This window comes from Bombina bombina, chromosome 4, assembly GCF_027579735.1.
Source record: "Bombina bombina isolate aBomBom1 chromosome 4, aBomBom1.pri, whole genome shotgun sequence".
Classification (NCBI taxonomy): Eukaryota; Metazoa; Chordata; class Amphibia; order Anura; family Bombinatoridae; genus Bombina; species Bombina bombina.
Genome location: NC_069502.1, coordinates 1,207,245,216 through 1,207,259,508, shown reverse-complemented (window position 1 = coordinate 1,207,259,508; position 14,293 = coordinate 1,207,245,216). Strand labels below are relative to the sequence as shown.

General features: G+C 38.4%; 1 protein-coding gene across 1 annotated transcript in view; it reads right to left on the bottom strand.

Annotated features, from left to right (window-relative positions):
- The window catches only part of MDGA1 (MAM domain containing glycosylphosphatidylinositol anchor 1), an 802,309-nt gene that overhangs the window by 292,966 nt on the left and 495,050 nt on the right, over positions 1 to 14,293 (bottom strand). The window contains exon 7 of the mRNA XM_053712693.1: positions 4,052 to 4,381. Within this exon, the coding sequence (XP_053568668.1) occupies positions 4,052 to 4,381 (330 nt within the window). The remainder of the gene's footprint in view (positions 1 to 4,051; positions 4,382 to 14,293) is intronic.

Here is a 14,293-nt window from a genome sequence, read left to right as displayed (position 1 = left end):
AGGGTCTTGGCAATCTTCTTATAGCCTAGGTCATCTTTATGTAGAGTAACAATTTTTTCAGATCTTCAGACAGTTCTTTGCCATGAGATGCCATGTTGAACTTCCAGTGAACAGTATGAGAGAGTGTGAGAGCGATAACACCCAAATTTAACACACCTGCTCCCCATTCACACCTGAGACCTTGTAACACTAACCAGTCACATGACACTGGGGAGGGAAAATGGCTAATTAGGCCCAATTTGGACATTTCCACTTAGGGGTGTACTCACTTTTGTTGCCAATGGTTTAGACAGTAATGGCTGTGTGTTGAATTACTTTGAGGTGACATCAAATTTACACTGTTATACAGGCTGTACACTCACTACTTTACATTGTAGCAAAGTGTAATTTCTTCAGTGTTGTCACATGAAAAGATATAATAAAATATTTACATAAATGTGAGGGTTGTACTCACTTTTGTGAAATATTGTATATAGGTGGCATAAAGACAAGTCTTTGCTCCCCGAATAACCACATTAATGAAAGGTTAATTATTTGCTAATATTCAGCAGAGCCTTTATTGTGGTTGGAGATAAGTGAGAGTGCATAGCCTTACACAAATTTATATTATGGGGAAAAAATGGCTGGACCAATGGCGTGGCTAGACGATCCTTTGCAAATCTTCCTTTTATAGGTACCTGAAGGACTGTGGGAGGAACTGAGGCATTTGAAAGGTTTGTGATAATTGAGTAATCACAGAGTTTCCCAAGCTTTAAACCTGAAAACAATGCAAAAAGCCATGTGATTTTCAAGGAAGTTCAGACAGGTTATAATAATGTGCAACTTCTTTGGCAACAAGGCACTAAGGATCCTCCCATAATCTACTCTATAATGTTTGTGTTAACCAATCATCACAGCAGTCTTGAGGACATTCCTTCATTACCTCTTCCAAAGAAAGCAAATCGATTAATTATAAGTCCTTTTTTGGTACATAACTTTATATAATTCTCATTGGGGCATTGCTGAAATATTTCCCTCCTGTGAGCCCCCAGTGTCTCTCATCTAAGCTATACCTAGCAATATTGTGAAGAATACATTGTATGAGTAGAACATATTCGGGAATGACCCCAAGTTATACTTTAGCAAAGCTTGCTCTGATAAGACGGAAACCGGCAGAATATATGCAAATATTTCCTATTACACATGAACCAATCTAATTTAAATCATTTTAGTGTCAAAGCTTTAAGCTGTTTAATAGTCTCAGAAGCAATTTTCTATAATAACAAGTGGTTCTTTCTAGATACACAGAATAAGCAGCGTCTACTGATCAGCGCTTATACTCATTAACTGTGCTCCAAGATCCCACACATTGCATTAATGTGTTGGAGTTAAATAATTTATCAGGTCTGCACGTTTACCCCCCATTTGGAAATAGTTTGTGAAATTGTAATGTTTCTCATTTGCAACTTGGCTTTATTTTCTTTCTTGCAGGGTTTAGTGATGGGGAAGGTGCATCGCGTTTTGTAAGGGACGGTTTGCAGCCAATTAAATTTAACGACATGAATAACAATGAACAGTGCATAGCACAGGATAAAATTAATCAGATTTTAGAAAACTGATTTTGAGGTTTAAAGGGACGTGAAACCCGATTTTTTTCTTTCATGATTCAGATAGATTATACAATTTGAAACAACTTTCTAAGTTACTTTGTTCTCTTGGTATCTTTTGTTATAAAGCAGGAATATAAGATCAGGAGCGTGCATGTCTTTGGAGCACTATTGGCAACAGTTTTGCAAGAATGTTATCCATTTGCAAGAGCACAAAAGGGCATCACTATTTCCTGTTATGCCCCAGGTGCTACCTAGGTATCTCTTCAACAAAGAATAACATGGGAACAAAGCAAATTTGATATTAGATGTAAATTGGAAACTTTTTTTAAAATTGTCTGCTCTGTCTGAATCACAGAAGAAAATGTTTGGGTTTCATTTCCCTTTAACAAACTGAACCTAAGCTTTCTAGTGGTTTTGTGCTAGGTGTAATGATCATTAGAGATTTAATTAATAGAGCTGGTTAAAGCCAAATAAAATATTCTACTTAGTTACAAAATGTTAGTTTTAAATAAATACTATGGGGTCCATTTATTAATGTGCGAGCGGACATGATGCGATGTAGCGTATTATGTCCGCTGCACATCGATAGATGCCGACAGCGTTTATCATTGCACCAGAACTTCTTGTGAACTGCTGGTGCAATGCCGCCCCCCGCCAGCAGATTGACGGCCAATCAGCTGCTAGCAGGAGGTGTCAATCAACCCGATCGTATTTGTATCTATCTATCTATCTATCATCTATCTATCTATCTATCATCTATCTATCTATCATCTATCTATCTAAATCTATCATTTATCTATCGATGTATATCTCTATCATCTATCTATCATCTATCTATCTATCTATCTATCTATCTATTATCTATCTATCATTTATCTATCTATCTATCTATCTATCTATCTATCATCTATCTGTCTATCCATCCATCTACTTGTGTGTATGTATATTTATCTATGCCTATCCGACTGCTTTTTATCTGTAATACAGGAAACCAATATGTGAATCTGGTAGGTTTCATATTGATGCTAGTAACATATTTAGTTTGTCGCAGGTGCATGTATAAAGTATCACAAGCAAACAACACAAAAAAACACTGACTAATTGCTTGTCGTGTAGCTTCTAAGTGACTCTGAGAGAAAACTAAGCTGTAGATGCATCAAAGAACGAGCAAATATTCTTCATTTCAATGGGAGTTTTCCCTTTGATGTACACCCTGCAGTTTTTGCCTCATAAGGAATCACTTTTACCTTGAACAGTTTTATCTTTAGATATCTGAGACCGAGAAAGGTGAAAAAGGCTAAACTAAAAAAAAGACTGGCTAACTTTTTATTTATAATAACAGACAAACAGATATTACACCGTTTCTACCACACTAATCCCTGCGCCAATTCCTCCTTTTGCGGGAACCAGTAACTCTCTGTAGCATACAGATCACTGTGATCATCCTGCCTTGCCTTGTCTCTGGCAACAAAATAATGTCACAGTGTCTCATACATTTTTAGGAAATCCAAGTTTCTGCTTTTGTCTCTAACGGTGTAGAAAACTTGCCCCTATTAATGACTGGACTCTATGTTAAATTAAAGAGACATGGAACATGTTGTCATTGTGATTTAAAATGTTTAATTATCCATAGTTAAAAGCTTTCAATATAATTTCATTATTTATTTTGACCCCTTTTTCCTAATTCTGAACTTGTGTGTTTTCCAATTCTGAGTACTATAAGTGCACACTGTAGACACACAAGGCTAACTGTGCAACATATCTCTTCCTAATTGGCCAAAGCTGGGGAGATTAGTAACCTATATAAAATCAAAAGACAGTGGCAAGACTTTTCCAGTAAGAAGTTCAGATTGGCTCCTCGGATAAGGCAAGTGACAGGTTGGAGTTTGGCCACTGAAAAACAATTGCATCAAAATGTCAATTCATTCAGAATGTTTTCACATTCAGGTGGTATACTAAGTTATTGTAGGCTTCAGAAAAGTTTTGTAGTTACTTGTTTTTTATGTCCCTTTAAAGATTAAAACATGAATTTTATTAGAAACATGAGGGTTGCTCAGACTTCGTGTCAAGACGTGAAATGCGTAAGAATTGTTCTGAGCTCCCCATGTGACGTGTTTTTTTTTTATAAATGTCATGTTTTAGTAACTGTATGTGTTGTGTATGATAGAGACAAAGTATCCAAGTGAAGGCCAGCACTCCTGTAATAAGTGCACGTGTAGACAGGGGTAAAACTGCCAAACCCCACATGTAATCCAAGAATGTAAAATGGCCACAGCACTATAAATTTTCAATATGCTTTATTCAGACATAAAAACAGCAATGTTTCGTGACCATATGTCATAGCATGATTAAGTGACATATGGTCACGAAACATTGCTGTTTTTATGTAAATAAAGCATATTGAAAATGTATAGTGCTGTGGACATTTCACGTTATTGTATGATAGAGACACTTGGTCTCACCTGTTTCTGCAGAGATATTGACCTCAATGCTCAGTTCTGGGGTCGGAGGTCCAGGAAATGATGCTGCACACAGATAGGTACCATAGTCTGTAAACTTCAGGTCTATGATCTCCAAGCTGCTAGTGACCGGAGGTAGTTCTGGGTCATTCTTAGAGATCAGTAGCCGGTCAGAGGGCTTGATGCTCTTGCCATTCTTGAACCACGAATACACCACCTTCTCCTGGGGCACGGCGTCCACGTGGCACGAGAGCTTCAAGTCCTGCTCCAGTTGGATGCTCTCGCTTTCCTTGATTAAGTCTGGTGTTATCTGAAACGTGATGTTCTTCATAGCTGCTCAAGGAACAGAGAAAAAAAAGAGTTGGCTGCAAAATCTAAAAAAAACAAGTGTAAAATACAAAAACAGGTGAAATGCAGAATATTTAGTGATACTTTACTCATGATGGAATGTTGTGGGTTATGTAAAGAAGTAACATAAATCATTGTGCTCATCACTATTAGTGAATATGTTTCTATGACAAATCTTGTATTACATTCCTCTAAACCTAACTGCCTCTGGTAACAACTCTGCGTACATCCTACTTGTTAAAGGGACATAAAGGTATAAAAAAGAAAACTCTGTAATGTGTTGGAGAACTGTATTATTGATTCTATATATCTAGTATTTATCCCCTGCAATGCACTACTGAGAGCTAACTGAACACATCTGGTTAGCCAATGACAAATGTTATATCTATGTCACCACCAATCAACAGCTAGCTCTTAGTAGTGCATTGTTGCTTATGATCATACCTAAGTATGATTTTTTGCAAAGGATACCAAGAGAACAAAAGCATTTGATAACAGAAGCAAGCTAAACATTATTTTAAAGTCGCATGCTCTATCTGAACCATGAGAATTTCATTTTGAATTCTGTGAAGGGACTGATATATATATATGTGAAACCCAGGTGATTGTATTTAGCTTATCTCTCATGATTATGTTTGGTTTAACTGGAAATGAGCTCTAAGCAGTCACTGTGTAGCATGTCATTTGCATGCTTATGTTATACAATTTCACTTTAGGGAGCTTGGAGCAAGTACAGTCTTTACAGAAAAGCAAAAAAAAAAACAAGAAGAAAAAAAAAATGTATAATGCAGCATTGATTCTTCTTCATTAACTAAATTAATTGATTTAAGGGGAATTACATTGTGAGCTGTCCAGTTATGTGTCTAGTTTTTTTGTTTTTTTTTTCTGCTTCCAACAGTTTTATCATCCAATAAATGCAATATTTCCTGTGTAATTTCAATACAACCACCAGAAAATTGTGCATGATTTCAAAGGACATGGAACAATTTAGTGATTCAGATAGTGTGGAATTAAAACAAAAATCCAATTTCTTTATCTTGCCATGCCATGCATACTGAGGCAACAATATGTGTACAGTTCTGAAGACACATGCACACTCTTGAGGCTACATCTGTATGCTCTTAAGTAGCATATTTTCGACAAAAGAGAAGAAAGAGGTAAATTTGATAACAAGTAAATTAACATATAAACAGTATTCTTACTGTGCATTTTACAGCTTGTGGTGATACAATATAGCTTTTCTTGTTTTCTTAAGTTCTCATTGTACAATCTGTCAGTTAACCAGAGTCACTAATAAACCAGTACGTAGTAGTAGTGAGACTGCTGTCTGTGTGTCACTGTTAAACGAGTAAAATGTTTATACTGCAGCTTTGTTATGGGACATATAGTATTCACTTAGGATATAGCCTCTATTTGTTTACATTCTTACTGACAAAAAAATGTTCATATTGTCATGTGAGGTGTCATGTGAAGTGTCATGTGAGGTGTCCTGAGAAGTGTCATTTGTGGTGTTGTGTGAGGTGTCCTGTAAGGTGTCATTTGTGGTATCATGTGAGGTGTCATATGAGGTATCATGTGAGGTGTCATTTGTGGTATCATGTGAGGTCTCATATGAGGTGTCATGTGAAGTGTCATGTTAGGTGTCCTTTAGGTGTCATGTGAGGTGTCTTGTAAGGTGTCATTTGTGGTATCATGTGAGATATCATGAGGTGTCTTATGAGGTGTCATGTGAGGTGTCGTGTGAAGTTTTATGTGAGGTGTCATATGAAGTGTCATGGTAAGGTATCATGCGAGGTGTCATATGAGGTGTCATATGAGGTGTCATTTGTGGTGTCATGTGAGGCGTCCTGTAAGGTGTCATTTGTGGTATCATGTGAGATATCATGAGGTGTCTTATGAGGTGTAATGTGAGGTGTCGTGTGAAGTTTTATGTGAGGTGTCATATGAAGTGTCATGGTAAGGTATCATGCGAGGTGTCATATGAGGTGTCATGTGAGGTGTCATGTGAAGTGTCATTTGTGGTATCATGTGAGGTCACTGAGGTGTCATATGAGGTATCCTGTAAAGTGTCATGTAGGGTATCATTTGTGGTGTCATATGAATTGTTATGTGAGGTGTCATATGAGGTATCCTGTAAGGTGTCACATGAAGTGTCATTTGTGGTGTCATGTGAGGTGTCCTGTAAGGTTTCCTGTGAAGTGTCATTTGTGGTGTCATGTGAGGTGTCCTGTAAGGTTTCCTGTGAAGTGTCATTTGTGGTGTCATGTAAGGTGTCCCCTGAAGTGTTATGTGAGGTGTCATATGAGGTATCCTCTAAGGTGTCATGTGAGGTGTCATTTGTGGTGTCATGTGAGGTGTCATGTAAGGTGGCATGTGAAGTGTCATGTGAGGTGTCATGTAAGGTGGCATGTGAAGTGTTATGTGAGGTGTCATATGAGGTATCCTGTAAAGTGTCATGTAAAGTGTCATTTGTGGTGTCATATGAGGTGTCATGTAAAGAGTCATGTGAGGTGTCAGAGCTCTGCTCTGTGAAAGATGTGCACTGGGTTATATCCATATACACTCTTGAGGTCACTGACGGTTCTCGCTGTAATGGGGAGATTATGTTTCATAGAGCATCACTTTACCTGTCTTTCACAGTATCCCACTAGCAGGTTTTCCTGCTATTTACATCTATAGTTGTGTGAGGTGCCTGATATATTATATCTCTCACATCAAACATGAACCACGGGCATTATGGGAAAAGCAATAAGTAAACCAATAGCACTTAGGAAAAATGCTAGCAATGTGGTTTATGTAAATGTGACATATGTGTGCATCTGTTTGTGTTAGTGGGCACAGCTGTTAAGTACCCCAATACAAGATATCTCGCACAGCAAGCAAAAAGCAATAATTACAACTACGCAGATTTTGTAAATGTTCATAATGGTTTAAAATAAACATCCGCACATCTGTTTGACTAGAGCCAGGTAGTCTGACTGCATAGAGTGAGAAACCTCTGAGAAGGTGGGAGAAGTAAATAAATCTGCTGTGGCATTCTGGAATTGAATTCTACAATTTTCAAGTAGTGATGTGAGATTTTAGTGTCACAAACAAGTTGTGATGTGAGATTTTAGCGTCTCAAACAAGTTGTGATGTGAGATTTTAGCGTCACAAACAAGTAGTGATGTGAGATTTTAGCGTCACAAACAAGTAGTGATGTGAGATTTTAGCGTCACAAACAAGTAGTGATGTATATTTTAGCGTCTCAAACAAGTTGTGATGTGAAATTTTAGCGTCACAAGTAGTGATGTGAGATTTTAGGGTCACAAACAAGTAGTGATGTGAGATTTTAGCGTCACAAACAAGAAGTGATGTAGATTTTAGCGTCACAAACAAGTAGTGATGTGAGATTTTAGCATCACAAACAAGTAGTGATGTGAGATTTTAGCGTCACAAACAAGTAGTGATGTGAGATTTTAGCGTCACAAACAAGTAGTGATGTGAGATTTTAGCGTCACAAACAAGTAGTGATGTGAGATTTTAGCGTCACAAGTAGTGATGTGAGATTTTAGCGTCACAAACAAGTAGGGATGTGAGATTTAAGCGTCACAAACAAGTAGGGATGTGAGATTTTAGCGTCACAAACAAGTAGTGATGTGAGATTTTAGCGTCACAAGTAGTGATGTGAGATTTTTGCGTCACAAACAAGTAGTGATGTGAGATTTAAGCGTCACAAACAAGTAGGGATGTGAGATTTTAGCTTCACAAACAAGTAGGGATGTGAGATTTTAGCGTCACAAGTAGTGATGTGAGATTTTAGCGTCACAAGTAGTGATGTGAGATTTTAGCGTCACAAACAAGTAGTGATCTGAGATTTTAGCGTCACAAACAAGTAGGGATGTGAGATTTTAGTGTCACAAACAAGTAGGGATGTGAGATTTTAGCTTCACAAACAAGTAGTGATGTAGATTTTAGCTTCACAAACAAGTAGTGATGTGAGATTTTAGCGTCACAAACAAGTAGTGATGTAGATTTTAGCTTCACAAACAAGTAGTGATGTCAGATTTTAGCGTCACAAACAAGTAGTGATGTCAGATTTTAGCTTCACAAACAAGTAGTGATGTAGATTTTAGCTTAACAAACAAGTAGTGATGTGAGATCTTAGCTTCACAAACAAGTAGTGATGTAGATTTTAGCTTCACAAACAAGTAGTGATGTGAGATTTTAGCTTCACAAACAAGTAGTGATGTGAGATTTTAGCTTCACAAACAAGTAGTGATGTGAGATTTTAGCTTCACAAACAAGTAGTGATGTGAGATTTTAGCGTCACAAACAAGTAGTGATGTAGATTTTAGCTTCACAAACAAGTAGTGATGTGAGATTTTAGCTTCACAAACAAGTAGTGATGTGAGATTTTAGCGTCACAAACAAGTAGTGATGTGAGATTTTAGCTTCACAAACAAGTAGTGATGTAGATTTTAGCATCACAAACAGGTAGTGATGTAGATTTTAGCTTCACAAACAAGTAGTGATGTGAGATTTTAGCTTCACAAACAAGTAGTGATGTGAGATTTTAGCGTCACAAACAAGTAGTGATGTAGATTTTAGCTTCACAAACAAGTAGTGATGTGAGATTTTAGCTTCACAAACAAGTAGTGATGTGAGATTTTAGCGTCACAAACAAGTAGTGATGTGAGATTTTAGCGTCACAAACAGGTAGTGATGTGAGATTTTAGCGTCACAAACAAGTTCTTGAGGCATATTTAAGAAATGTCTTGCGGACCTGATCAGACATTGCGGATCAGGTCCGCAACACATCACTGAATGCGGAGAGCAATACACTCTCCGCATTTAACATTGCACCAGCAGCTCACAAAAGCTGCTGGTGCAACGCCGCCCCCTGCTGACTTGCGGCCAATGGGCCGCCAGCAGGGGGTGTCAATCAACCAGATCGTACTCGATCGGGTTGAATTGTTGTGATTCCTGTCCGCCTGCTCAGAGCAGACATGGTTATGGAGCAGCGGTCTTTGTGACCGATGCTTCATAACTGCTGTTTCTGGCGAGTCTGAAGACTCGCCAGAAACACGGGCCGTCAAGCTTGATAGATAGGCCCCATGATGTAGATTTTAGCGTCTCAAACAAGTTGTGATGTAATATTTTAGCGTCACAAACAAGTAGTGATGTGAGATTTTAGCGTCACAAACAAGTAGTGATGTGAGATTTTAGCTTCACAAACAAGTAGGGATGTGAGATTTTAGCTTCACAAACAAGTAGGGATGTGAGATTTTAGCGTCACAAACAAGTAGTGATGTAAGATTTTAGCTTCACAAACAAGTAGGGATGTGAGATTTTAGCTTCACAAACAAGTAGGGATGTGAGATTTTAGCGTCACAAACAAGTAGTGATGTGAGATTTTAGCGTCTCAAACAAGTAGTGATGTGAGATTTTAGCTTCACAAACAAGTAGTGATGTGAGATTTTAGCTTCACAAACAAGTAGGGATGTGAGATTTTAGCTTCACAAACAAGTAGTGATGTGAGATTTTAGCGTCTCAAACAAGTAGTGATGTGAGATTTTAGCTTCACAAACAAGTAGTGATGTGAGATTTTAGCATCACAAACAGGTAGTGATGTGAGATTTTAGCGTCTCAAACAAGTAGTGATGTGAGATTTTAGCTTCACAAACAAGTAGGGATGTGAGATTTTAGCTCCACAAACAAGTAGGGATGTGAGATTTTAGCGTCACAAACAAGTAGTGATGTGAGATTTTAGCTTCACAAACAAGTATTGATGTGAGATTTTAGCTTCACAAACAAGTAGGGATGTGAGATTTTAGCTCCACAAACAAGTAGGGATGTGAGATTTTAGCTCCACAAACAAGTAGTGATGTGAGATTTTAGCGTCACAAGTAGTGATGTGAGATTTTAGCGTCACAAGTAGTGATGTGAGATTTTAGCTTCACAATCAGGTAGTGATGTAGATTTTAGCGTCACAAACAAGTAGTGATGTGAGATTTTAGCGTCACAAACAAGTAGTGATGTAGATTTTAGCGTCACAAACACGTAGTGATGTCAGATTTTAGCGTCACAAACAAGTAGTGATGTAGATTTTAGCGTCACAAACAAGTAGTGATGTGAGATTTTAGCGTCACAAACAAGTAGTGATGTGAGATTTTAGCGTCACAAACAGGTAGTGATGTGAGATTTTAGCGTCACAAACACGTAGTGATGTCAGATTTTAGCGTCACAAACACGTAGTGATGTCAGATTTTAGCGTCACAAACACGTAGTGATGTCAGATTTTAGCGTCACAAACAAGTAGTGATGTAGATTTTAGCGTCACAAACAAGTAGTGATGTGAGATTTTAGCGTCACAAACAAGTAGTGATGTAGATTTTAGCGTCACAAACACGTAGTGATGTCAGATTTTAGCGTCACAAACAAGTAGTGATGTCGATTTTAGCGTCACAAACAAGTAGTGATGTGAGATTTTAGCGTCACAAACAAGTAGTGATGTGAGATTTTAGCGTCACAAACAAGTAGGGATGTGAGATTTTAGCGTCACAAACAAGTAGTGATGTCAGATTTTAGCTTCACAAACAAGTAGTGATGTAGATTTTAGCGTCACAAACAAGTAGTGATGTGAGATTTTAGCGTCACAAACAAGTAGTGATGTAGATTTTAGCGTCACAAACACGTAGTGATGTCAGATTTTAGCGTCACAAACAAGTAGTGATGTAGATTTTAGCGTCACAAACAAGTAGTGATGTGAGATTTTAGCGTCACAAACAAGTAGTGATGTGAGATTTTAGCGTCACAAACAAGTAGGGATGTGAGATTTTAGCGTCACAAACAAGTAGTGATGTCAGATTTTAGCTTCACAAACAAGTAGTGATGTGAAATTTTAACGCCAAAAATAAGTAGTGATGAAGATTTTAGCTTCACAAACAAGTTCTTGAGGCATATTTAAGAAATGTCTTGCGGACCTGATCCGACAGTGCGGATCAGGTCCGCAACACATCACTGAATGCGGAGAGCAATACACTCTCCGCATTTAACATTTCACCAGCAGCTCACAAAAGCTGCTGGTGCAACGCCTCCCCCTGCTGACTTGCGGCCAATGGGCCGCCAGCAGGGGGTGTCAATCAACCAGATCGTACTCGATCGGGTTGAATTGTTGTGATTCCTGTCCGCCTGCTCAGAGCAGACATGGTTATGGAGCAGCGGTCTTTGTGACCGCTGCTTCATAACTGCTGTTTCTGGCGAGTCTGAAGACTCGCCAGAAACACGGGCCGTCAAGCTTGATAGATAGGCCCCATGATGTAGATTTTAGCGTCTCAAACAAGTTGTGATGTAATATTTTAGCGTCACAAACAAGTAGTGATGTGAGATTTTAGCGTCACAAACAAGTAGTGATGTGAGATTTTAGCTTCACAAACAAGTAGGGATGTGAGATTTTAGCTTCACAAACAAGTAGGGATGTGAGATTTTAGCGTCACAAACAAGTAGTGATGTAAGATTTTAGCTTCACAAACAAGTAGGGATGTGAGATTTTAGCTTCACAAACAAGTAGGGATGTGAGATTTTAGCGTCACAAACAAGTAGTGATGTGAGATTTTAGCGTCTCAAACAAGTAGTGATGTGAGATTTTAGCTTCACAAACAAGTAGTGATGTGAGATTTTAGCGTCTCAAACAAGTAGTGATGTGAGATTTTAGCTTCACAAACAAGTAGTGATGTGAGATTTTAGCATCACAAACAGGTAGTGATGTGAGATTTTAGCGTCTCAAACAAGTAGTGATGTGAGATTTTAGCTTCACAAACAAGTAGGGATGTGAGATTTTAGCTCCACAAACAAGTAGGGATGTGAGATTTTAGCGTCTCAAACAAGTAGTGATGTGAGATTTTAGCTTCACAAACAAGTATTGATGTGAGATTTTAGCTTCACAAACAAGTAGGGATGTGAGATTTTAGCTCCACAAACAAGTAGGGATGTGAGATTTTAGCTCCACAAACAAGTAGTGATGTGAGATTTTAGCGTCACAAGTAGTGATGTGAGATTTTAGCGTCACAAGTAGTGATGTGAGATTTTAGCTTCACAATCAGGTAGTGATGTAGATTTTAGCGTCACAAACAAGTAGTGATGTGAGATTTTAGCGTCACAAACAAGTAGTGATGTAGATTTTAGCGTCACAAACACGTAGTGATGTCAGATTTTAGCGTCACAAACAAGTAGTGATGTAGATTTTAGCGTCACAAACAAGTAGTGATGTGAGATTTTAGCGTCACAAACAAGTAGTGATGTGAGATTTTAGCGTCACAAACAGGTAGTGATGTGAGATTTTAGCGTCACAAACACGTAGTGATGTCAGATTTTAGCGTCACAAACACGTAGTGATGTCAGATTTTAGCGTCACAAACACGTAGTGATGTCAGATTTTAGCGTCACAAACAAGTAGTGATGTAGATTTTAGCGTCACAAACAAGTAGTGATGTGAGATTTTAGCGTCACAAACAAGTAGTGATGTAGATTTTAGCGTCACAAACACGTAGTGATGTCAGATTTTAGCGTCACAAACAAGTAGTGATGTCGATTTTAGCGTCACAAACAAGTAGTGATGTGAGATTTTAGCGTCACAAACAAGTAGTGATGTGAGATTTTAGCGTCACAAACAAGTAGGGATGTGAGATTTTAGCGTCACAAACAAGTAGTGATGTCAGATTTTAGCTTCACAAACAAGTAGTGATGTAGATTTTAGCGTCACAAACAAGTAGTGATGTGAGATTTTAGCGTCACAAACAAGTAGTGATGTAGATTTTAGCGTCACAAACACGTAGTGATGTCAGATTTTAGCGTCACAAACAAGTAGTGATGTAGATTTTAGCGTCACAAACAAGTAGTGATGTGAGATTTTAGCGTCACAAACAAGTAGTGATGTGAGATTTTAGCGTCACAAACAAGTAGGGATGTGAGATTTTAGCGTCACAAACAAGTAGTGATGTCAGATTTTAGCTTCACAAACAAGTAGTGATGTGAAATTTTAACGCCAAAAATAAGTAGTGATGAAGATTTTAGCTTCACAAACAAGTTCTTGAGGCATATTTAAGAAATGTCTTGCGGACCTGATCCGACAGTGCGGATCAGGTCCGCAACACATCACTGAATGCGGAGAGCAATACACTCTCCGCATTTAACATTTCACCAGCAGCTCACAAAAGCTGCTGGTGCAACGCCTCCCCCTGCTGACTTGCGGCCAATGGGCCGCCAGCAGGGGGTGTCAATCAACCCGATCGTACTCGATCGGGTTCAATTGTTGTGATTCCTGTCCGCCTGCTCAGAGCAGACAGGGTTATGGAGCAGTGGTCTTTGTGACCGCTGCTTCATAACTGCTGTTTCTGGCGAGTCTGAAGACTCGCCAGAAACACGGGCCGTCAAGCTTGATAGATAGGCCCCATGATGTAGATTTTAGCGTCTCAAACAAGTTGTGATGTAATATTTTAGCGTCACAAACAAGTAGTGATGTGAGATTTTAGCTTCACAAACAAGTAGTGATGTGAGATTTTAGGGTCACAAACAAGTAGTGACGTAGATTTTAGCGTCTCAAACAAGTAGTGATGTGAGATTTTAGCGTCACAAACAAGTAGTGATGTGAAATTTTAGCGTCACTAGTAGTGATGTGAGATTTTAGGGTCACAAAAAAGTACTGATGTGAGATTTTAGCGTCACAAACAAGAAGTGATGTAGATTTTAGCGTCATAAACAAGTAGTGATGTGAGATTTTAGCGTCACAAACAGGTAGTGATGTGAGATTTTAGCTTCACAATCAAGTAGTGATGTTAGATTTTAGCTTCACAAACAAGTAGTGATGTAGATTTTAGCTTCACAAACAAGTACTGATGTGAGATTTTAGCGTCACAA